The sequence below is a fragment of the Felis catus genome, chromosome E3 (assembly GCF_018350175.1).
Source record: "Felis catus isolate Fca126 chromosome E3, F.catus_Fca126_mat1.0, whole genome shotgun sequence".
Taxonomy (NCBI): domain Eukaryota; kingdom Metazoa; phylum Chordata; class Mammalia; order Carnivora; family Felidae; genus Felis; species Felis catus.
Genome location: NC_058383.1, coordinates 7637735 through 7661177, shown reverse-complemented (window position 1 = coordinate 7661177; position 23443 = coordinate 7637735). Strand labels below are relative to the sequence as shown.

At 48.7% G+C, this 23443-nt stretch overlaps 1 protein-coding gene across 3 annotated transcripts; it reads right to left on the bottom strand.

The window, feature by feature from the left end:
• Nucleotides 1-74: 74 nt before the first annotated feature.
• On the bottom strand, nucleotides 75-21913 carry AGFG2 (ArfGAP with FG repeats 2). 3 transcript variants are annotated; one of them, XM_023246423.2, is made up of 13 exons: nucleotides 21539-21913; nucleotides 13528-13621; nucleotides 12543-12658; nucleotides 11324-11477; nucleotides 10577-10742; nucleotides 9770-9895; nucleotides 9020-9052; nucleotides 3867-3987; nucleotides 3621-3703; nucleotides 3365-3427; nucleotides 2243-2371; nucleotides 1591-1676; nucleotides 75-1299 (listed from the first exon to the last, which is right to left on the bottom strand). In XM_023246423.2, the coding sequence occupies exons 1-13, from the start codon at nucleotides 21757-21759 to the stop codon at nucleotides 1240-1242; spliced, it is 1452 nt and encodes a 483-aa protein (XP_023102191.1). In that variant the 5' UTR covers nucleotides 21760-21913; the 3' UTR covers nucleotides 75-1239. The 3 variants fall into 3 exon arrangements, with proteins under 3 accessions (XP_023102191.1, XP_023102190.1, XP_019676064.2); XM_023246422.2 differs by having other exon boundaries at nucleotides 3365-3448; nucleotides 21539-21911; XM_019820505.3 differs by lacking the exon at nucleotides 9020-9052 and having other exon boundaries at nucleotides 3365-3448; nucleotides 21539-21911.
• Between the last annotated feature and the right edge of the window lie 1530 nt (nucleotides 21914-23443).

The window sequence follows — 23443 nt, the reverse complement described above, 5'->3', positions numbered from 1 at the left end:
AGCCGTCATCTTCACTGACCCAGCAGCCATGTTGGGGCCCCTGAAACTGACCCAAAGCAAGACAGCTAGAGCCATTTCCTTTTTCTTTCAAATGCAGTTCTTTTCCAACATTGCCTGCAACAGCTTTGGTGCAGAGAATTTTGTGGTGGGGTGGGGGAGGCACATGGGAAAAAGAAAGGAAAAAACCCAGCCAATTGCACAAAGCCTTTCCCTGGAAAAGCCCAGGCTCTGAGGTGGTCAGGACTTGTGACTACCCTCCCCACCACCCTCTGGAGCTCCGGCTCTGCTGGTCGAGGCACAGATGGGGATTCATTCCATTCCCCATGTAAAAGAGCTGTCTGGGAGCAGAATGGCGGTGTGTGTGTGTGTGTGTGTGTGTGTGTGTGTGTGTGTGTGTATGTGTGTGTCTCTGTGTGTGTATAATAGACTATATTAGAAAATTCTCTATGTATAAATATAAAACACTGGTATCCAAACATGACACCACAGCTAACTAAAGTGCTTGACAGGAATCGGGCATGTCTAAGTATGTAGGTAAAACTATTTATCCTGAATACCAGGATGAGGGAGGGAGCCAGGAAAGCAAAAACATGGAGGGCCTCCTTGCCCCGTGGGGGGTGGGGAGAAGAGGCTGAGCTGCCCGCCCCCCCCCACCTCCACCCCCGCCCACAGCTTTCTCAGCCTGTCTGATCACCATCCTAGGTCAACACCACGCCTCATCTCCACCTTGCCCCTACTTTTCCCACTGTGCTTCTGTCCACAAGGAGACCAGCACGGATGTTGTGGACACGGGGGAAGGCTTGCTCCCATAGGGGTATGTTGGTCAGTCTGTGCCCACAGCTTCCTTCGCCCACGGGGTTGGGAGTGAAGGGACCACTATGTATGCTGAGGGCAAGACAGGAGGATTATTGTCATCATAATTAATAATTTGAGAAATCAAACGCCATCGCTCCTCTAGGCTAAGCCCTGACTTCTCTTTTCTTGGGCCTCCTGCCTGGATTGGGGCTGGAGGGAGGATGGGAGGAAGCCCTGGGGGCACCTGATGGGCAGCTGCCCTTTTATCTGCAAGCCCCAAGCAAAGCATTAGCACTTCCACCATCCCCAAGACCCCTTCCCTACAAAACAAGGCCCATTCTGGTCTCAGACCCACAAAAATGCCACAGGCAAATGGTCACCAGAGCTCCTGGGAGTAAAGGGGCCCCAGAGGGCAGGGAGGAGGCCCCCCCCCAGGACACAGTGCTACAAAAATGGGTTGGTGGTTGGAGGTTTGGAGGCAAACGGGCTTGATGAGGATCCAGTCTGGAAAGAAACAACAACCACAAATTAGAGGATTAGGGGAGAAAAGCCGGAGGCCACAGAAAAGATGCAGCCCAGGATTCCTTTCTCCCTAGAATTACTGTGGTGAGGGTTGTGGGCAAGTCAGTGAGTGGAGGCGAGTTGGACGTGAGGGGGTGTGAGCCCACTGACTAACCCACTCTCCTGCCTGGCCAAGGCAGGGTTTCCATCCCACACTGCTCTGTTCCAGAAGGATTCTGTCCCCGGCCCTCAGAGAGAGGCCATACTCTACACTGAGGCCGTGCTGGCACTCACCATGAAGGGGTTGGTGGATGTCCCAGATGGCTGGCTGAGTTGCCTCTGCCCCAGTTTGGCTGATCCTAAGTCACTGAAGGAAGAGCCTGGGAAGCAAGAGTAAAAACTAGGCTGCCATAAACCCTGCCCCTCACGTTGGTGCTGACCAGGCGCATCCGGCCTCCCTGCTGGGTGGGCACCTTTACATCACACAGTGGCAGCAGAACTGGGGCTTTCTAGGGGCACCTCGGTGGCTCAGTTGGTTGAGCATGCAACTTCGGCTTGTGTCGTGGTCTCATAGTTCGTGGGTTCAAGCCCCGCGCTGGGTTTTACACTGACAGTGAGGATCCTGCTTAGGGTTCTCTCTCTCTCCCTCTCTCTCTGCCTCTCCCCTGCCTGTGCTCTCTCTCTCTCTCAAAAATAAACATTAAAAAAAAAAAAAAAAAAAAAAAAAGACTGGGCCTTTCTAAAGTCAGGGAATAAGGGTACAGAGCAGTCAGAGGACACAGGAAGGTCTGTGGCTTCTCTGGTCCCCCTAATGGTCCAAAAGGGAACTAGCTCAGATGTCTGGCTCCCAAATATCCCTAATATTCATTGCCACCCCCCCCCCCAACCCCACCCCTGGGGGTGGGGAATGGGGGCAAGAGAGGAGGGTATGGTCTGAATCCCTTACCATTCTGTTGCTGAGTCATCGAGGTCTGTGGGGGGAACAGCGGTGGTGGGAAGGTGCTGACAAAGGCCCTGGTGGGTGGCACTGTCTGGGGGAAGCCAGGCCCAGCACTGCTCATCCCAAAGCTGGGCCCTGTGGAACGAGGGACATGAAGTTCATGTGAAGTTCTGGAAGGCAGGCTGGAGAACAGTTCTTCCTAAATCTCTCCAAATTGGGGCCATGGGATATAGTTATTCCTTAACCAGAGGTACCCCGCAGAAGTACTCTGGCTGAAACCTTCCACTTCCATGCAACCTGGCAAAACCTGCCTTCTTCCCGTACCCACAGCTTGTGGCATGGAGGGCACAGGTGGGGCACAGAACCAGGGCTAGCTTTCTGCTACCTGTCAAACTGCATCAACTAAAGCAAATGATTAGCCCTCTGTGTGCCTCAGTTCTCTCAACTATAAAACTGGAGTCCTCCTCTCTCCTAGGGCTGCTGTGGAAAGCAAATAACGGGTGTAAAGCACTCAGCAGTGGGCAGCTTGCTAGCCGTTATCAGTCTGTCTTCCTGGCCTCAAGGATTTTGAGAACAGCTATGACAACAACAAAAAGGCAGGTGGTGGGGTGAGCAGGCCTTGGAAGACAGAAAAGCTGAGGCTGGGGAGGAATGCGGGATGCACTAGCTGACAGGAGCCGGGACCAGGGGCAAGGCTGCAGGTGGGACACAGGAGGGAGAGAGGCTGGGGGCCTGGCGGGACACTGCCCAGGGGCAGGAAAGGAGAGTGGCTGCCACATCCGTCATTAAACCTTCAGAACTAGCTCAGGTAAGGAGGATTCTGTTTTCTGAAATATATTCTGGGACTTGGGTGCTTCTGCTCTTTGCCCACTAGGTGGCCTGGAAATTATACGGGGGTCTGGCCTGGTGAAGGGCAAGAGGGGGACTTTCAGGACTACCACAGCTGCCTAGTGAGGCTGCTCCACTCCTCCCAACAGTGGGGTGCGTGCGTGCGCGCGCGCACACGCGTGTGTGTGTGTGTGTGTGAGAGAGAGAGAGACAGACAGAGACAGAGAGACAGAGACAGAGAGAAGGGAGAGAGGAATCCAAGCCCAGGAGAGCCAGGGCCAGCACAGTCCTGGGGCTTACCTGCGGCCAGGCCATCGGGCTGGAACGGGTTGGTGGGAGGCAGCTGGGGGTGAGCAGCAGGCGCTGTGAAAGGGTTGGTGGAGGCTGCTCAGGGTGGCATGGGGTAGAGGTGGGAGAAAGAGAGGGTCACTCTTCTCATTTGGTTACTACTGAGATGACAGCACTCATCTAAATCTGGTGTGCTCTCTCTCCACCCTCCTCCCTGTTTCCTTTCGGCCTTGGATCCCTTTTCTGGGTCCCCTCAGGCAAGACTCACCTCCAAAGGCAAGCCCTGTGCCGCTGCTTCCACCAGCTGTGGCCGACTGGAGCGTGGGGACCTGGCCGGCCACCCCGAAGATGCTGTGACATGGGGAGACAAGTCAGCATGCAGGGCACCCAGGACCAAGGACAGAAGCTGGGCAAGGGACCGGGAGATGGCAAACCCTGTCCTGCCCAACGGGAGGAGCAAAGCAGGCTGGGAAAAGCAAGGCTCTCCCTAAGACTCTGTGAGGTCTGGACCTACCTGCTAGGGACACCTCCAGCTGGCACTCCGGGCCCCAGGAGGCTGCCCATATCTGCGAGGCTGTTGGGCTGACTGGCAGGTGCTAGAGGAGAGGCACCAAATGGAGTCACGTGGCTGCTCCCTGGGCAATCACAGGAAATAGAACAGGGAGTGTTCGGTGAGGCAGGATGGAAGGGGCAGACGAGACGGAGGTGGGGGAGCCGGGGGGTAAGCAGCAGAGTGATGGCATGAGGGGTTGGGTTCTCTGAGCCATTTCCCCCTGGATCATCTGGTTCAGAGGGCCCTGACTCCCACTGAGAATTCTAGGCCACATGCTACTCAGCCTTTCTCAATCTCCCTGGCGGTCAAAGCTGCCACTGCTGAGAGAAAACGGCTCTTGTGTGTGTCAGGTCATTGTCCCTGCTGCTCCAGTTTGACTTAAGGTTCCCATTTTTTTCCTCAAGATGTGGACAAGTCTGTCCTTTCCTCAAACCAGCATTTCCATTTATGGATCAATCACAGGAATGAAGGGGCAGGTAGAGGGGATGGGGGAGGAGCTGTGAAGGGCAGAAAGGCCCAGACACTCGGAGCTGCTGGCTCCTGGAATGTGGAGACCAGTGCCGAACACAGATCTCCAGCTATCATCAAGGGCTCCCACTCGCACCAGAGCCGCCCCCTCTCGGGAGGCCACCCTAGGCCAGGAGCTTCGATCAGGGCTGGGGTTCACTGAGCAGGGCTGACTGGAAGTTCCCCTGCCCTCTCTGGTCATCACATGTAAAAAGAAAAAGCATCACATGGGAGGCTTACAAAACAGCCTGAGGAGCAAGTCCAAGAAATCCTGAGCAATCTCATCTCTTGGGAAGAGGCCTGGGGCCCTGTCATTTGGAGAAAGCCTCTTTATTTGTGTGCCTGTCTCGGCTGTATGGTGGGATCCTGTCAACCACTCTGGGCTGCTGTGATGGTAACATGAGGCTGCAGATGGAAAAGGCTTGCTTTTTCTGAGTGCTGGAAGACTAGTACCGAAGGAAACAAACTTCCATGGTGTCTGCCACGTGACAATGCTCAGGAATTGTTTGCTGAATGACTGTGTGATGGGCAGAGTGAGGAGAAACGGAGTCTAGTTGGGGTCCTACCCCCTGCTACTGCTGTGACCTTAGCAAACCATCTTATTTTCCTGAGCCCATTTTTTCTTGCCTTCTCATAGGGTGGCTGTGAAGACCCCCTGCGGTGAGTGAAAGTGTTCTGAAGTCTGCAAAGCATAATACAGATGTGACGTATTATCATAGCCTCTGATATAAGAAACTATTTCCAGGGTCAACAGAAACAAGACAAGGTCTCAAAGGAAACGTGATGGCTGGTTCAGATTATAAATACAAGTGAACAAGAGCCCCCCCTCCCTCCGCCCTACTCTCAGCTCCAGCCTTCCCACGTACTCTGCGTCTGCCTTAAACAAAGGCCCCACCCGTGGTCCCACTCACTCTTCCGGCTTAAAGGAACCAGACAGGCCTTCCCTGACCTCAGTCTGAATTACAGCCTGGTTTTCCTCTCATAACACCTCATTCTTTGCCTTCACAGCACTTGATATCTCTGCAGTGACATATTTTTGTTTACTTCTGTATCAGCTGTGTTCCCCACTAGACCAATTCCATTGCCAGGAATTTTCTTACAGATAGAGAAGTTGCAAATGTGTAAAACATGACACATGCGGGGTTATTAACTGCAGCACTGTTTAATAGCAAAAGACTAAACAGTCATCATTCATCCTAAATATTCACCAAAATGGGACCAATTAAAATAAATTATGGTATATACATAAGCAGGACTATTGTGCTGCCATAAAGAAACGTGTACTGGGGCGCCTGGGTGGCTTGGTCGGTTAAGCGTCCGACTTCGGCTCAGGTCATGATCTCACGGCCCGTGAGTTCGAGCCCCGCGTTGGGCTCTGTGCTGACCGCTCAGAGCCTGCAGCTTGTTTCGGATTCTGTGTCTCCCTCTCTCTCTGCCCCTCCCCTGTTCATGCTCTGTCTCTATCTCAAAAATAAATAAACTTAGAAAAAAAAAAAAAAGAAACGTGTACTGATAAAAAAAGAATCTAGCAGTACTGTTCAGTTAAAAAAATAAATCAAGGTGCAGAACAGTATGCATATTATATCATAAGGTGTGTAAAAAAAGAGAAAGAGAAAATAGGACAATAAAAAAATGGGTAAGTGAAGGCTACAGGCTCCTCTTCGCAAAGATATGGCTGTGGAGGGCAGGGGAGACAGCAGCCGAGCCCGGATGAGGCTGCAGAAACATTTGTAGGTTGGGCAACTTGGTGCATATTTGTGCGGAAAGGGAAATATGGTGGCAGAGTGGAAAGAGCAGAGATGAGATTCAGATAAGAAAGCTGATGGCAAAAACTCAGTAGAGACAGGGAAGGACGCAAGGGTAACCTTCACAAGGGGAGAAACTTTTTCCCCTCAGAGATGAGAGGGAAAGGAAAAGATAAAGTCATAAGGCAAGGGAGGAACGGCAAAGCCAGGCTGATTCTCAAATCTGTGTTGTCCCTGCCCCCCTCAAGCTTCAGCCTGGTTTCTCCTAAGTTTGGGGCTTTTTTCTGAGGCCCCCAGAGCTATCATGCTCCTCCTTCCCTAAAGGGTAGGGCTGTATCTTCCCAAAGCCCTTTGTGAAGGGGACCTTCCCTGCGCTGGGCATCTCCGGCTCTGATCAGAGAAGCTGAGTCCAGCAGGGAAGGCAGGTGCCCAGGGCCTGCCGGCTGCGAGGTTCCAAGGATGGACTGCTTCCTGAGTGCCAGTGCTCGCCTCGGCCACTCTCTTCTTCAACCCCTGGGCTTTCTACAGGAGCAAGTGCTAGGCTATCACGCCACTGAGAACACTTGGTGTCAGTCCTCTGCACTCCACGACCGTCAGGAAGGCTGGGAGGCCAGCAGGCTAGGGTTGAATCTTCTGATTCTCAGGGCCGCCTGGGCCTTTCCCTGGCTATGACTCAGGGTACGTGGAATTTCTGAGTGAGCACTTAGGTCAGACTCTTCAGTCCTGCTCTGGGGCCTTTCTGCCAGGGAGCTCCCAGGCTGAAGGAGGCGCTGTCTTTCTGTCCCGAGGCCGAGCTGTGCCTCCTTGCGGACACTAGAGGGCAGAGCCGGCCCTTGCTCAGGCGGCCACGATGCTGCACTTTCGGCCCATTCTCAGAAAGGAGGCCGACTTAGGAATACCTGAGCTCTGGTTTGCTTCTTCTACACCTCCAGAGCCTCACTCCTTGCAGCTGGATTGGTATACATGCCTTCCAGCAGTTTCAGGGGCAACTGCAGTTTTAGAAACCTCCCTTCTCCATACTCCCCCTCAGAAATATAAAAATACAACCAGGCTTGTCAGAAAAGACACCCACCACTCACCCAATTCTCCCTACTTCATACCCCATAGTTCTTTATATCACATTCACAGAACCATCCTCGTGATCATGGTGTGATCACGGTGAATGGGATCTGCCACCCATCAGCCATTCGGTTCTGGCCAAGTCACGGGCCAATTTGAGCCGGTTTCCTCAGTTGCAAAATGGAGATCTTGCCTTCCTCATGGAGATGATGTGGGGATGCTCCTAGCAAGGGCAGGAGCCTCAGAAAGGCTGGTTGGCTCTGGCTGGCTGCAGACCGTCTGTTTTTTGAGATGACCAGACACTGGACAAAAGTTCATCTCAGGTGCAGCCAGGGAGGGGACTAAGAGGCTGGCACCTTCTTTCTTTCCTTTTTTAAAGGCTGACCCTTTAAGCTCTCTTTTTAAAGCAACTGACTCTGACAGGAATGCATTTCTGAACGGACCAATTTTATAACCACCTTGTACAGGCTGTTTCCTTTTGAGCTCTCATTCCCAGGAACACTTCCCTCTTGTTACTCTGAATATTCTTGTACCAACTTACCTTCTTACTGAGAGCAGATTAAAGGGCCAATATTCCCACATGGTACCCACCGTTATCAATCTTTAAAATTTTTGTGGATATAATGTGCAAAATTATTATCTTACCCTGATTTGCATTTTTTTCTGATTAGTCAGGTTGGGAACATTTTCATGCCCCCGGGTTTTTTCTGTTTGTTTCCCTTGCTCGTTATCCTATTCTTCCTTATTGATAGGAGTTTTAAAAAACACATGATAGTTGTTAGCTTTTTGTCTGTTTTCCATATTGTAATTATCTTTTCCTTGTTTCATGCCTTAAAGGACATGAAGCATTGTTACAGGATATGTTGTTTTAGGACACCTTTTATCGTATAGAATGTGACCTATACAATTTCTATTTGTTAGAAATTTATGTGGTGTTGGGGCGCCTGGGTGGCTCAGTCGGTTAAACGCCCAACCCTTGGTTTCAGCTCAGGTCATGATCTCACAGTTCATAAGTTCGAGCCCCGCATCAGGCTTAGTGTTGATGGCACAGAGCCTGCTTGGGATTCTCTCTCTGTCCTCTCTCTGCCCCTCCCCTCCTCGTGCCTTCTCTCTCTCTCAAAAAATAAATAAATAAATAAATAAATAAATAAATTTATGTGGTGTCTCCTAGTCCATGGTCAAAGTATAAAATGATTCTGTGTTTGGAAATTCTATCTTTTGATTACAAAGTTCTACTTATATTTATTAGGTCAAACTTGTTCAAGTGTTACTCAAATGGCCTATTTTCTTCCTTATTTGTCTATCTACTTTATCTATTAAAATCTTGTGAGTCTGCTGTAGGCCCCCTCTCTGTTGCTTTGTTATATTTTCACTGTGTCTAACGGTTTTTGCTTTATTACTTTCAAGGCTACCCTGGTCAGGTACTTTAAGTTCGTAATGTGAGAATGTCTTTGTGAATTTTAACTTTTATCAATATAAACTGTCTCTCCTTGTCCCATTCAAAAAATAAAATAAATAAAATAAAATAAAATAAAATAAAATAAAATAAAATAAACAAAAGCAACCAGACAATTCGTGGTGGCATAGTGGGAAGGATGTGGGCAGAGTGAGAGTCGAAAAATCTGGGCTCTGGGCCGAGCTCTGCCACGCTGTGGGCTGCACAGCAGGGAAATTACTGAACTGCTTCATCTGTAAAATGGCTAAATTTGAAGGGGTCCTTCCAGACCTCAAAGCTCTCGGCTCCAGAGGACCTGAGATAGGCTTCTACCTTGGGTGGGCTGTGAGGTGGGTAGAATAACTCACCAAAGCTGTAACTTCCAGTTAGCATCCGACTGGCTGGCAGTGAGGGTAGAGAAGGGGGAAGGGCGGGTAGGTGGGGGGAAGGGAGAAAGAGAGAGCATCAGTCACTGGCTTTCCCTAGATATTGAGTCTTTACAGCACTCTGGCTGCCCTCCCCTGTGTCCAGGATGTGCAAAGGTAATGGGCCAGCCCCAAGGCTATGAAGACTTAATGTCTGGGGACTTAGGGAGGAACCAGATGCTTTAGGGCAGCTGCCTTTAGGGTCTCTTTCAACTGCTAAACAACACAACACAGTTTACAGGCTTCTGCTTTAACAGGGATGGGTGAATTTCTGGAGACCAGCTTGCACTTTGACCCAGCCCTTACCTTTTGGGCAGTGTACAACATGAGCCTTCAGAGCATGCTACAGGAAAGGTCACATCCACTCTTGACTTTTTGAGGACTGCGACTCCCGAGCTTCCTGGTTCTGACCTCCTATGCACACCCTGCATAACTCCTATACACACCCTGCACGACTCCTGCTGCAATTCAGCTGCTTTCCTTACATGACAAAATGGAGAAGCGCCCTTCTTCCTGGCAAGAATCTCATTAGACCCCTCTCTTCCTTTCCCGGGGCTTCTCCTCTTCATCCTGTCTCCTTTGCCTAGTTCTCTAGGTTGGTGCAGATGTGAATGAAGGGCGATACATGGATGTGGAAAACTGAATGCAGTTGGAAGAGAGAAGGGGATCTGGAGAGAGCAAGGCAAAGTTTACCTGTGGGTGTTGGCTGGGCCTGGAACGGGCCTTGGCCAGCTGGAGGAATGCTTCCAAATGCAGAAGAGGCAGGGCTACTGCCAAAGGCATCAAAGTTGGCAAAGCCTCCGTGGGAAGGTGTCTGGCCTACAGGTGGAGGGGATATAAAGGCTGCATATATAAAATGTACATATAATCGATATAATACACACTAATTCCAAAGGCCAAAGGCCACTGATGGGCCATCTGCCTTTCTACAGGGTCCTCTTCAGGGAGAGATGGCAGGGGCTGAGCAGAGGGGATCTCAAAGGTCTCCAGGTTCACTCCCCGCCATCTTTTATCCTTACTCCATGAGGCATTAACATTTTTGTCAAGGCCTCATTCGGGCTTAATCATGTGAAAAAAAAAATTAGTTCTGGTGGGGGAAAGGGCTTGAAAGGAAAAATGGAAACTAGACACCGCTTTATTCAACACTCTGTTGGCTACTGCTGATCTTTGGGAAGAGGGCAGGGGAAATGGAAAACAAGATAATCCCTCAGCCCCCATTTTAACAGAGAAAGAAAGTAATAAAAAGGCTATTTCCAGTGCTCTAAAAGGAAGTGCTAGGAGTCCCCAACTGTAACGTTTTCTGGTCAAACTTGCAAACATAATCCCAGCCATACTCATTTGGCCCCAACCCTCCCGGCCTTGAGGCTCCATAATTCCCATCACATTCATTTGTGTGAAGTGAGCTAGAGCCAGGTGAAATCTGGTCACCACAAGGGCGTGAATTCCTCGTGTCCTGTGTGCATATATTGCAAGAATGTTCTTGTCCCAAGTCCCACTTACCCCCAAAGGCTGGGAATGCAGCAAAAGCTGGTGCCACCTGGGGAGCAGCAAAGGGGTCTCCACCTATGTCAGCCAGCAGGTCAGTACTGGCTTTCTTGACTGAGGAGTGGGCAGGTGGCTGGGAGCTCCGGGGCTGGGACGTCCGAGGCTGAGACTGACTGACAGACTTGAGAGGAGAAGGCATGACATAGAGCACTTGGACCAGACATGACCCGGCCCCCGCATGACTCCCTAGGCTGCCCCCAGATAGGCAAGTGGAGAGAGAAGAGAGGGAGAAACTGCGCTCAACTGAGAGACTTTCCTGGGCAGAAGCTGCCTTAGCCCCTCACATGCCTAACTCCTCTGTCTTCTCAGTATACCAGTTCCCAGAGCCATACATTTTAGAGCCTGTCAGTGAAGGCAAGTCTGAGATATACAGGGATGTGGCCAATGGTCCCCCTGGACCTGTTACTGCCTCATCTTTCCCAGGTGCTCAGGCAGTGTCCCGGCCCCTTCTGTGTTACCCTGGAGCAATGGTCAGGTTTGAAGCTGTTACTCTGACTTCCCTAAATATCACTTCCTGTTGGGTTCTTTCTTCCAAAACAATAGAGTCCAAGGGGAATCTAAGACATGGGTAACGGCAGGGCTGAGAGCCAACTCACATCTCCTATACTGCTGTCTGCTAAGTCCAGGGGATTGGATTAAGGAAACCAATAGCCCTGGTTCCCAAAACCCCAACCAGTCTCGGAGGGAAGATCTGAGAGTTACCTGGCTAGAGGTGGAGGCAGCAGCAGAGAGAGATGGCACGGGATCCCCTAGAAGAGTCCGCAGGGGCTTCCCTTCTGGGACGGAGCCCTGGATGGGGGTGGAGGCACTGCCTTTGGTATAAGCGGGCCCCTTGACTTGGTCTGGGGGGACATACCTTTGAGAAAGAATAGTCAGGTGACATCATGGGCCATGCTCAGCTTAGGCACCCGGGAAGCACAGGTGACAGAAGTCCAAGTCCCTTTTCCTTTTCCCACTAATTCTCTTTTTTGAACTGAATTTTGTAACTCAGCACATTTTGCCCATCTTGAGAGTCCTCTTTACCATCAGGTGCTCACTCTTTTCTGACTTGTGCCTGTTTTTCTCTCCTCTCTCCTTTCTCTTTCTGACATCAAACCATCTGGGTTTCAAGTGATAACCCCTCAATAATGCTGCTGGACAGGCAATCCTATTTTCCAACTTCCTTTTTATTTCCTAGGTGTTTCTGCAGGTTCTCCTCCTTAGTCCCACAGAAAAGTTTCTGCCACCTCATCTTCTAAGTGCTCACAATCTATCCCGCCAGCTCCTGCTACTTCTGATAAAATCCCCTCCACTCCAATGCATGTGGTCTTCTACTTTGGAAGTATGTTCTATAGCCAGAGGACACCCCAGGAGGGACTCCAAAATGCTGTTATGTCCACAACAATCCTCTTGCTGTCTGTGTTCTCTTCTCCACCCTATAGTTACCCCCCAACATGCACACAGGACTGAGATCAGACAATAGGAAGTGCCACCTGGGGAGAGAAAAGGCAAGGGAGAAGAGAGACGCTGTTTTCGTCATCAGGAAAACAGAACACACAGATAAATCATGGATGAAACGATGGGGTAAAAGCACAAAACTCTCGGACATGCTTCCAGCCGCCTCTCTGCATCTATGGTCCCAGCTGAGCTATAAATCTGACCCACACCCCCTCAGGTCCAGCACCCCCTCCAAGCAGTCTAATGTCTCCCCAAAAGAGGGGCATCAAATCTTCAAGGTTAGTGACCAGTAACAAGTTGTCTTTTTAGGTAGCTTTATTTCTTTGAAGTCAGAATTGGGCCCTAACTGAATCTGGGTGGAACACACTCAACCCAAGCCTGGCCTCTTGAGAGAAGCCCCAGTTCAAGTCTGGAAACTAGCCTGTCAAACAAAGAATGTCTTGGACATGTGTCTCTATATAGCAATCTCTTTCCTCCTCCTTACCATCTCTTCTTCTCATATTTTTCCTGGAGAAACTCCTTCACCTTCTGAGGATCCCTGGAGTCTGGTATTAATGACGTCCGAGCATCAAAAAGACCCAGCCAAATCTTCCTGCATACCTAAAGGAATGGAGTCAGGTGACAGAGGAGTTGAGGCAGAAAGCATGAAATGGGAATGATATCACTTCCAATGTATTCATCAATACATATTTATTGAGCACGGACACAGGGTGAGGATCTGGGTATACCTACAAAGCAGACATGATCCCTGTCCTCACAGAGTTGACCATCTAATGGGGAGGTCCTGCCTTAGATAAATAAAAATAGATTTATCATTACATAGTATGACACATCTTATAAAAGAAAATAGAGGGCCCTGAGAATTATGGAGCACTAAATCTGGATGGGGGTGGGGTCAGGGATAACTTTCAGAGCTGTGGCTTCCAGAACACACTCCAGAGGCCTTCCCTTGTTTGCACCCCAAGTAAAGCAATCACCCGCAAGCTAGGAGTACTGTTAACACCAAAGACAGCATCTTCCGACCAGCAGATTTAGCTGGGGAAGGGGTTTAACTCACTTTCAAGTACATGACATGAACTTAAACCCAGGGTGCTGAGGCTCAGGTCAGGAGAGCTGGCTCTAGGAGATCTTACTCAGAGGGGCTGGCCCAGGCAACTCTGAACGCTCATCAGTGTGGAGCTCTAAATGTCAAGGGACAGTTTTCCTTGTGAGTACCCAGGGGTCACCCCCACACAGATTTTGCTCCTTTCCCTGATTCCTCTAACAAGGGCCTAGACAAATCACAATTTGTATAACTAAGACTCCATGAATATATAAATATACGTAAGGTAAGACACATTTTAGGCTAAAAAATAAAAGAAACTCGGCCAAAAAAGAAAGCTGTAGGGTTTTTCTATAATCTGGACGCAAAGTTCACCCCGGCCAATGGGGCAACTACACCAGTAACTGTTCCGTCAGTGGTAGCTCACCTCATTTCCACGGGATTGCAGGAATACTACTTCAGGCTCAGTGAAAGTTGTCATGGAGATGGACTTGACTCGGTGAGGGGGGTTCAGGCCTCTCCTGTGGGAGAGAAACAGAAAGAGAAGTACAATGCAGTTAGCCTGCAGGTCTGTTTATGGGAGGAGGGGGAGGGAGAAAGGATAAAACAACACATAAATTAAGCTCAGGTAGAATTTCCCGACTGAAGCTAGTTCCTAATTCAAGGAAAGATAGGAAGCAAGAACGTTTGGGAGGTTTTTAATCAGAGACAGGGACGACAGAGTCCAGAATGTGTTGTGATCCCACTCATTCTGGAGAGTAAGGCAGAGTCCGTCCATCCAGAAGCCTTCTCTACTTTGACAAGGTTCTGTGTTCAACCTGCAGGCTGGGGGTACTTCTGGGAACTCTGAGATGTGCCCACTTCCCATTTCCTGTTTTACCACTGTTTTAGACCTGGCTGCCCTCCTCTTTGTCTAGACAGAAAGTGTGTTGGTAGAGATGAACAGGGTCCCTCTCTTTCAGGAAGAGATCTCTGGGAAAAGAAACAGTCCAGACTCTGGGTTCTAGATCGATCAATTGATTTTTCTTTCTTTTTTAAAAATTTTTAATGCCTTCATTTATTTTTGAGAGACAGAGAATGAAAGGGGGGGGGCAGAGAGAGAGGGAGCCACAGAATCTGAAGCAGGCTCCAGGCTCTGAGCTGCCAGTGCAGAGCCCAATGAGGGGCATGGGGCTCCGGGCTCAAACTTGTGAACTGTGAGATCATGACCTGAGCGGAAGTCAGGCATTTAACTGGTTGAGCCACCAGGCGCCCCCTAGATCTTTCAATGAAGCAGGAGGAAGTCAGGTTCAACCATGAGATAGGAGATTGGCATGAGTCAGGAACATATATCCTGTAGTGATGCTTTTGTGTTTAGCTCTGTGTGTTCTGTTAACTCTCTGAAAAGTCTAGTTCTGCCCACGGAAGCCCTGTGGAGATTGCAGTAGACAAGAAGGCTTCCTTGACCCCACTCAGCTGCCCTCTGTAGTGTTCTAACAAGAGAAACTTGGCGCTAAGCCAGGTTCCCCTTTCCCTTAAGTTTTACTCTGGTCTAGACCAACGGCACTCATCAGATGAAAACAAAACCAGCCAAGCCAAAACAAATAAATCAGACCCTAGGACCACGATGTGAAAGAGCCCAGGTACATGCAGGAAAGACAGTCTCAACTGATGAGGTCTCTTCAGACTTTTGGTCTCCTGGGAAAAATCGGCAAATCAAGATGGGAAAAGAAAAGTAACTCTAGCATAGGGTCCTGGTTGATGCCATCAGGAAAGCAAAGAGGGAAGTAAGAGATAACACAATTTACCAAATGGAAATCCTAGAGAAAAGTGGGGAGAACACACGTTCATGCTTATGCATGCACACACAGATTAAATGCGTCCTTGCAAGTCTAGAAGAATGGCAGTACACGTGTTAGTGTACGCGATGGCAGTGGGGCGGGAACAGGGGAGAGGTGACACAGTACAGAGTGAACAGTGAAGGGTGCAGCCCCTTTGTATGATAAATTACTGATTATGGGATTCTAACAAAGGGCAGGACACTGAAGGCTACAATCGAAGGCAGTTTCAGCAATTCTGCTGCTAGGCTTTTAAGTAAAGGGTCTCAAAATACTCCTTTAAAAGACAGTATCAAAGAGGACTGATGCCCCAAGGAAAGATTAGAGCAGTGAAATCCAAAAGCAAGGCTTTGTAACTACACGTCAAACAACAGCTCTTAAACTTGATCTGCCCTGAAGATTCTCTTCTAATCACATTTCAGAGATATTCCAGTTTTCTCTCCCAAAGCCTCTCTTATAATGGCCTTGTTTTGTTTTGAGTCCAGACAGCCTTTTATATCCTTTCCCTTACCCTTGCTAACCTTAATCCCTAGTTAGGCCTTCCCTCTCAGAATGCCAGACTGCTCTGAGGTCTAGCTAGAGCGGATCTCTCCATCCTTATGATCCCAGCTCCACCTCCCACTAACAAATATTTGCTTTGCCAAAATACAAGGCATTATGGTAAGCACTTTGGGAGATACGATAGACAGTTGTTTATCACTATATATCATATATATCACATAGGACCTAATCCTTGATCACCAGGACCTTGCTTACAAGGCCCCAAGGAGCCTGGACAAAGATACGTCTCAACACAGTTGGGTGCCATTCAGGCACACACAGCCTGATCAGGGAGAATGTGGCACCAGGATGCAGCAGTGGGGGAAGGAAGAGAAATGGTCACGGGAAAAGTAAAATATATTACGTTTACTCTAGAAAAACAGATTCTAAGCCTATCACAAAAAGGTCATTGACATTTCCTGAAAGGACAACCAGGAACTGTTAGCAAAGTGTAAACAGGGAGGTGTGCTTCCTTGTAGGGGGAAGGGGAGGGACTTGACTCACTCATCAGTCTAGAGGGGATGATTAGAACAACAGAACTTCCTATGGCTGAGCTTGGACTGGAGGGTTTTTTTTGGGGGGGGGGGTTGTCGCTGGGGGTTAGAAGATAGGATGAAAGGAAAGCAGAGAAAATAGGTGATTTAGGTGCTTTGGGCCAAATGAATCTGAAGGAACAGGATGTTTCCATAGCACAGTACAAAAAGCACTGCTCTGACCTTGATGTCTGTAGACTGGATTATGTATAACTAGAGTCACAGTTTGGGGGCAGGGAAAATTCTCTACAACGCAACACTCTGCAGCCCAGGAAGAAAGAGGACCTAGTTACATGGCCTATGAGTCAGAGCATTTGTTTCTGAATCAGAGAGAGGCCATCGCTGGCTGACAGAAACAATTTAGAAACAAGAGCCCCTCTCCTCCCAGTAGCTGCAATCGAATGGTCTAGGGGTACTGGGTCTCCCTGGGGTCATAGCAGGGTCATGCAGTGGGCCATATCTGAGTCACTGGCCTGGAATCAAACAGACCCAGCTCTCCAACTTGCACCCGGTCTCCCCAGCATGACTCTCAGGTTCTCCCCAAAAGAAGTGAGAGCTGGAAGGAGGCACTGCCCTTCGGTTATCGCAGCAAATCCGTTCTGTTATTTCTAACCAGGAGGTGCTGGGGAAACACAGAGATAAACTTATTTGCCCAGAATAGGGCATGTTTTTCCAACTGAGAGCAAGTACATTACTAGGACTCAAGCCTCAGCCCTGTCATGACGCCTTCTTTAACTTCAGTTTCTCTTTCACAGGGCACCTGACCAGCATTTGAAGTGCTCTGAATTACTGGCAGTGAAGTGACTTGCAAGGACCTGAAAGCCCGCCCAATTCTTTTTCCTTGCCTCTCTCTCCCTTCCCTTTGATTCTATCAAGCATACTACTGTTTCTACAAATACCACACCTTTTGTTTTTCTGTGAGCATCACCCTCACAATGGCCCATATTTTACTTCTGTCTTGCTTCATGAAAGTCTTGAACCTGCTCAGCTGCTCAGATAAGAAGGTTCTGTCAGGTCAACAATGGAAAAAAACAGTTCCACCCAGCACCCAAGTTCTTTCATTTGTACCAGATTTGGACTTGGGAACTCCTGACTTCTGAATATTTCATGTTCAAATTCAAACACCCCAGAGGAGGTTTCTTGCTTCTGGGATTCCAGTCCTCTGCCTCTGAGCAGGGTTCAGTGAAACCACTGCAGTTCTTGGACCCAAACATCACCCAAAAGAGTCCCTATTAGAGATTCTTACTAGTCCCTAATAGGAAGGCTCCCCTATTTCCCTTCTCCAGGCTCAATTTCACTAATTTTAGGAAACTTCTTCCTAATCTAAAATCCCTGCCTCAAGCCATTTCCTGTAGTTTTTCCTTAGTGACAATGATAAACAGCTGTCCACTCGTGTAGAGCACACAGAATCCTCTGCTTTCTTCTTCAGGCCTATTCTCAATCCTTTTACATTGTTCCCTCTTCTTCTTATGTCTTTGGATGGAAGGTGAGGTGGGAGGGGTGAAGGGATGGGACTAACACAGGGGCAATGAACACATCTACCTCTCTAACCCAGATGGATGGAAAAGTACTGAATTATTTAACACCACACTACGCCTTTTCTTCCATGGAGATAAAAGTTCTTCAACTAGGAGGGCACCTGGGTGGTTCTGTTGGTTAAGTGTCCAGCTCTCGATTGTGGCTCAGGCCATCGTCTCACAGTTCGTGAGTTTGAGCCCCACGTTGGGCTCTGTGCTGACAGCATGGAGACTGCTTGGGATTCTCTCTCTCCCTCTCTCTCTCTCTGCCCCTCCCCACTCGTGCTCTCTCTCTCTCAAAATAAATGAATAAACATTAAAAAAAAAACTGCTTCAACTAGGAATCACTACTAGCAAGCCAGATGGGGAAACTAAGGCACAAGGAGGTTAGGAATCTGTCACAAGTAAAGAGCTGTCAAGCACATCTCCTGGCACCCAGCCTAGAGCTTTGTCCACCTGAATCCTGAATTAATCCCATTACTGGAATAAAGTTGTGCAGAAGTAGAGGAGACAAGTATTTATTACTGAGACCAGAAGGTCAATGGATTAAAAAGAATGGACCCAAACAGCCCGGTTGGGGAAGTGTGCCACATATTCTGTTGAAAAAATTGGGTGTCAAAGGTAGTGCCCATCCCTGATGTCAAAGACATTTCAGGACTCAAGATCTATTTTCTTTCTAAAGAAAAGTGCTTTATCCATTGAGGCATCCAGTCAAACCAGAACAAGAAAACACATTTAAGGCACTGCTTTGGAAAAAGCACTTTTTAGCAGCAATCTAGCATCATTCTCTAGTAGGAGAGTTAGACACAACTAAACAAACAAGTGTATGTATATGTTGGGGACATGAAATCTATATCTAGGTTAAGGAAACTAGGTATTGGATGAAAACCAAATGAATAAAACTAGGTCAAATTTGGGACCTACAATTGTGGCAGCATGTACATAAATTTAGAAACAGCAAAAACTAGCAGCTTCTCTCTCAGTCCCTCACACCAACGCTGTAGTTTTCTGCTAGAGCTGAGAAAATAGTTCTCATTAAAAAAGAAAACGAGAAAGAGCTCACACATGTAGCAATGAAGCCATAGGCATACCCACCCACCAGTATTAAAATCGAAAATTTCTCCAGATCCTGGGAAATTCAACTTTGGCTGGAACAGTCAACTTTGCTACCTCAGCACGTGTAGCCAGCTGGGAACTCGGGTGATTGTGCACACTGCCCCCAGAATATTCCATTGCTCTAAGAGGTGGAATATTTGTAACATACTCAGCAGAAAGCTGGCTTTCAAAATAAAGCCAGTCTCCCTGTCTCCTTTCTCTGGCTGTGGTTCTAAGTGTGGTATTTGAATTCCCTGCCCCCAATGCCCTCGTCATTTTTAACAAAGAATACACTCTTTTCATCATCATAGCTCAACACGAGCTCCCATCACTCTCCCGCCCATGCTACTTCACAGCACTTATTACTACCTGCAAATATATATTTAATGATTGATTTCGAGTCCACAGTCTCCACTATGATGTAAGCTACATGAAGATTGTACTTTGTCAATTTTGTGCACTGCCGTATCTCCAGTGCCTAAAACTGTGTCCGGGTCTTAACAGGCACTCAATAAATGTGTTGCCAGACTGACTGAATGAATGTGCCACCTCCACATTTTTCACTTCCCAGTACCACAAAATCCTAATCTGTGGGCAACCATGTGGATTTAAGATGTTAACTGGTATATGTGTCACTGGGGAGCCATGCCCCTCCGCTGCCTGCTGAACTGTGTGTGTCCCCTCTTCACTCTGCAGCCAGCAGTAAGCGTCCCTCACTCATTCTATTTCCGGCTCACCTGCCAGCACCCAGCCCCTCCCAAGGTCCATCAGAGGGCACATGTAACACTTTGTGAAGACCCTTTTATCAGGTTTCTATGCCTTGCCCTACTTAGTTCATGCTAATTAGAACTCCACTCAGCAAATGAGAAGCACCATCAGAACCCTGGCAGACAGTCACAGCCAGGGAAACTACAGCTTTCTTGAAGAAGTTTCTTCTGATATCTCTCTCCTTATAATCTTGACATGCCTTCAGTTCAGCCTCATTTATTGGCCCAGCCTCTTGATCCTCCACTAAAAACCAACAAAAATGAGCACAGGGGAAAAGTAGTAAAATTTTGCAATTTGTGCACTGATATTTAAAGAGAACCGTTCCAGCAAAAGAAAATCAGGTTTTTAATGTGTGCCAGATCCCTTGACCCTCCTTCTGTCCTGATTGAGGGAATACTCATTATAGAAGTGAAATGTTATCTATGGGAGACTTTAAACCAAGATCTATAAAATAATGATAATGGTGTCAGCCCTCCCATTTAGTCAGTGATTTATCTTTTGTGCTGCGCAGCTAGCTCTGGGAATGAATTAACACTATTTCCAAACATTTTCTTCCCAGGACCTAGACTCTGATATACCATCAATTTTATCCCCCTGCTTCCAGACTCTATAATCAGATTTTCCTTTTCATAACAGGATCTTGAAGAATCTGTTCTTTCTCTTTCTGCTATAAACATTCCTAAACGTTGCTCCTTCTCTCCTCAGACTATTCGTCCCAGACTCAAGTCTATCCTTTTGCTTCACTTAAGTCTCTATCTTTTGACACATTCCTGTTTGCGTTCTAATCATTGTCCCAAGGGCCATAATGACGTTCACTAAGACCAAAGTTATAACACACAAGTGAGGTTGATCAGAACATAGAAGTTTGGCAAAGGAGGTAAAAACGAAACAGAAATAATCGTACACTGTATCTTAGGAGACCTGGGTCTTCATTTCTGGTCTGCCATGATCATAACTAATATCCAACAAGAAATGCTGAGAACAGCAACCCCCATATGGCATTGGATAAATTACTAAACCTCTCTTTGCTTCTGTTCTCCCATCTGTCATGTAAGAACAATACTGCCCGCTCCTTGGCTCCTAATGGTATTAGAAACAAGGAAAGCACCCCTTGTTAAATCTGAAACCAACCGACCAAACAAACCAATGCATTAAAACAATACTAAACAAGTCCAAATAGATCCCTTAATAAACTCACAGAAAAAGAGAGATACAGCATTGGTATCGAATGCTAACCAGGCATCTAACCAAATAATTCCCTAAGGGGAAAAAGAACCCTACTCTATAAGCAGAATGCTGGCCTAGAACTGTGGCTCTAAATTAGCTCAGGCATGACCAAATCGAGTGCCAGTGCCAAGTGTAGCACTGCAGATTATACAACAAAACTCCCCCAAATCTACAAAGATGCCAGATGCTACTACCAGGATCAAGCCATGGCAACCAGAAGCTTAAAGGTGTAAACTATGACACTTAAGGATGGCTCATCCAGATACCCCAACCTCTGGAAAAATTAAGCTCTCTAACAGGGCAACCCAGCAGCTCCCATCTCTTAAAATTTGTAAGAAATCTACCTCTGGGTAGCATCCCCAAACCCTGCGACATTAGGGCCTGCACCTGAACACTGGAACATGGTTCCTTACCTAGTCACTATGTCTATGCTGTCAACTGGGCTAACTTTATCTATTTTAAATTGGTTTTTCCATCTCACACTCCAGGATGGGCACAAGCTAATAGAAAAGTATGCTTTATCTAGGGCCCAGTTCACTCTACTTCTTTCCTACTTGCCCCCCCCCCCCAAAGTTCCCTTGAAAGGTGGGTGTCATTCTCTGGCCCTTTAAATATCTAACCACCTTCCCTTCAACTCTCCCCACTTTCGGTTCGCCTCTCCTCCCTTAGGGAGTTTCTCCCTTCTTCTTCGGTGTCCTTCCTTTCTCCTGCAACGCGACTCCAATCGTGTCTTGTCTCCCCTGCCAATTTCCCTTCCCCATGACACCTCTGCAGTGGGGGACCCTCTCAGCACATCAGGCGCGTCTCCAGGCCTCCCCGCCGCCACTACCTCAGCTCTGGCCCTGTCCCTTCGTCCCAGATCCCCGCTGTCCCCAACGCCGACTCTCCGCTGTCCCTTCCCGGTCCTGCCCCCTCCCCACCCTCCGCGCCAGTCCACTCACAGGAGGCCTGAGCAGGTGGTGCAGACGAAGCTGCCCACGGTGATATCCACGTAGGTGACCCCGCGCTGGGCGCACTCGAAGCAGTGGCGGTTCCCGGCCTGGCTGCAGCCGCCCAGTTCCCGCACCCGGCGACACCACACCTCCGAGGCCGCCTCCGCTTCCGCCTTTCCCCCGCTGACCCCGCCACCCGGGCCTGGACCCTTCTTCGCCGCCATCACCATGTTTGCCTGCACCCTCGGACCTCCTCCCCGCAAGTCAGCGATCGTCCCTTCAACCACAGCCGCCTTCCCGCCTCCTCAGCCTCCTCCGCACGCTTGGCTCCCCTGACAGAAACTACGGAGCCGGCGACGTCCGCGCGAGACTCCTCAACCCCTTGCCTTGCCTGTTCTGCACGCTGATTGGTTGTTCTCCCCCCACCTCCTCACTCTGATTGGCCCGACATTGGACGGCCTTGGGTTGCGGGAGCCGCCAACGCCACGCCCCACCGCCTTCACCCTCAGGCCTTTCCCATTGGCCCTCAGAGACCCTGCCCCTAGAACCGTGCGTGCCCTCTTCCCGTCCCCGCCCCCTCTCGCCACTGCCTCCACGGCGGCCCGCCTCCCAGATTCGATTGGTGAGTCCTCGGAACTCTGGCTCTGACGTTAACTCTGATTGGCTGCCGCGGCGGCAAAGTTAGCGCGCGAGAAAGAGTAGGTGTCTCGCGCGTGCGCAGCCCTGGTCCTCCCGACTGATGACGTTAATTCCCGCCAAATTTCAAAGGCATAGCCTCCGCTAGACTGTGCAGAGAGGTACGAAAAGCAGAATGAAGTGGCATATGAGGGACCAGGAATGGCGTATGAGGGGCCGAGGGGAGGAGGAAAAGAAGGGAGCTCTCGGAGGGAGGGAGGGAGGGAGAAGGAGAGAGAGTGCTTGCTTTATAAGTGCCATTTCATTCACTCCTACCTTATGCCATAGGAAATCTCATTTTACAGAGATTTCATTATACAACTTCCCGTAGGTCACAAAACTGTTGCATGGCCCAGCCAGGATTCTGATCTGAGTCGTCTGACTTTAGAAACCCTGCTTTTACCAGCACACTATCCGTGGAATAGTATTTGACAAACACGTATTGAGTGTCTAATATAGATTTCAGTCATTGTGCTAGAAAGTGGAAGTCCAGCAGTAAACCAACCCGTTAAAATTCCTATCCTCATGGAGCTTACCTGCTAGGAGGGGGAGGCAGACGACAAACTGAAATTCTTCATCAGTTAGTGATAAGTTCTATGCAGAGAATTAAAATAAGGTATTGCAAAGGAGAGTGACTCACTGGGTATTTTAGATTGGCTACGGGAACCATCTCTAATGATGTCCCTCAGTGATATTTAAGGTGAGACCCGAATAACTGAAAGGAGTTAGCCATGAGAAGATCTGAGGAGGAGCAACCCAAACGGAGGGAAAGCAGGTGCAAAGCCCCTAAGGCAGGAAGAAAGTCAGTGTTTTGAAGCAGCGAAAAAGAAAACCAGAGTGACTGGAGCATGATGACTGAGGGAAGAATGGAGGGGACTGTACCGGAGTGAGAACTGATCGTGTGGAACCTTCCAGGCTTTGGTAAGGAGTTTGAATATTCTTCTAAGTATGATGGGAAGCTGTATTAGTTAGAATTAGGTCCTATGACAGAAAACCTCAAATAACTGGGACTTTAACAAAGTGAAGTTTATTTCTTTCTCATGTAGAAATCTAGGTAGGCATTTCAGGGCTGGTGGGTTGCTCCACCATGACAGGGACCCAGGCTTCTTCTATCTTGTTGCTCACAGGGCATTACCTCCACTCCCAAGTTCACCTTGGGATCTGTTCCAGCTTCAGCCATCATACCTGCTACATGTCTTTTTAAAGACATGCCAGGGGCGCCTGGGTGGCGCAGTCGGT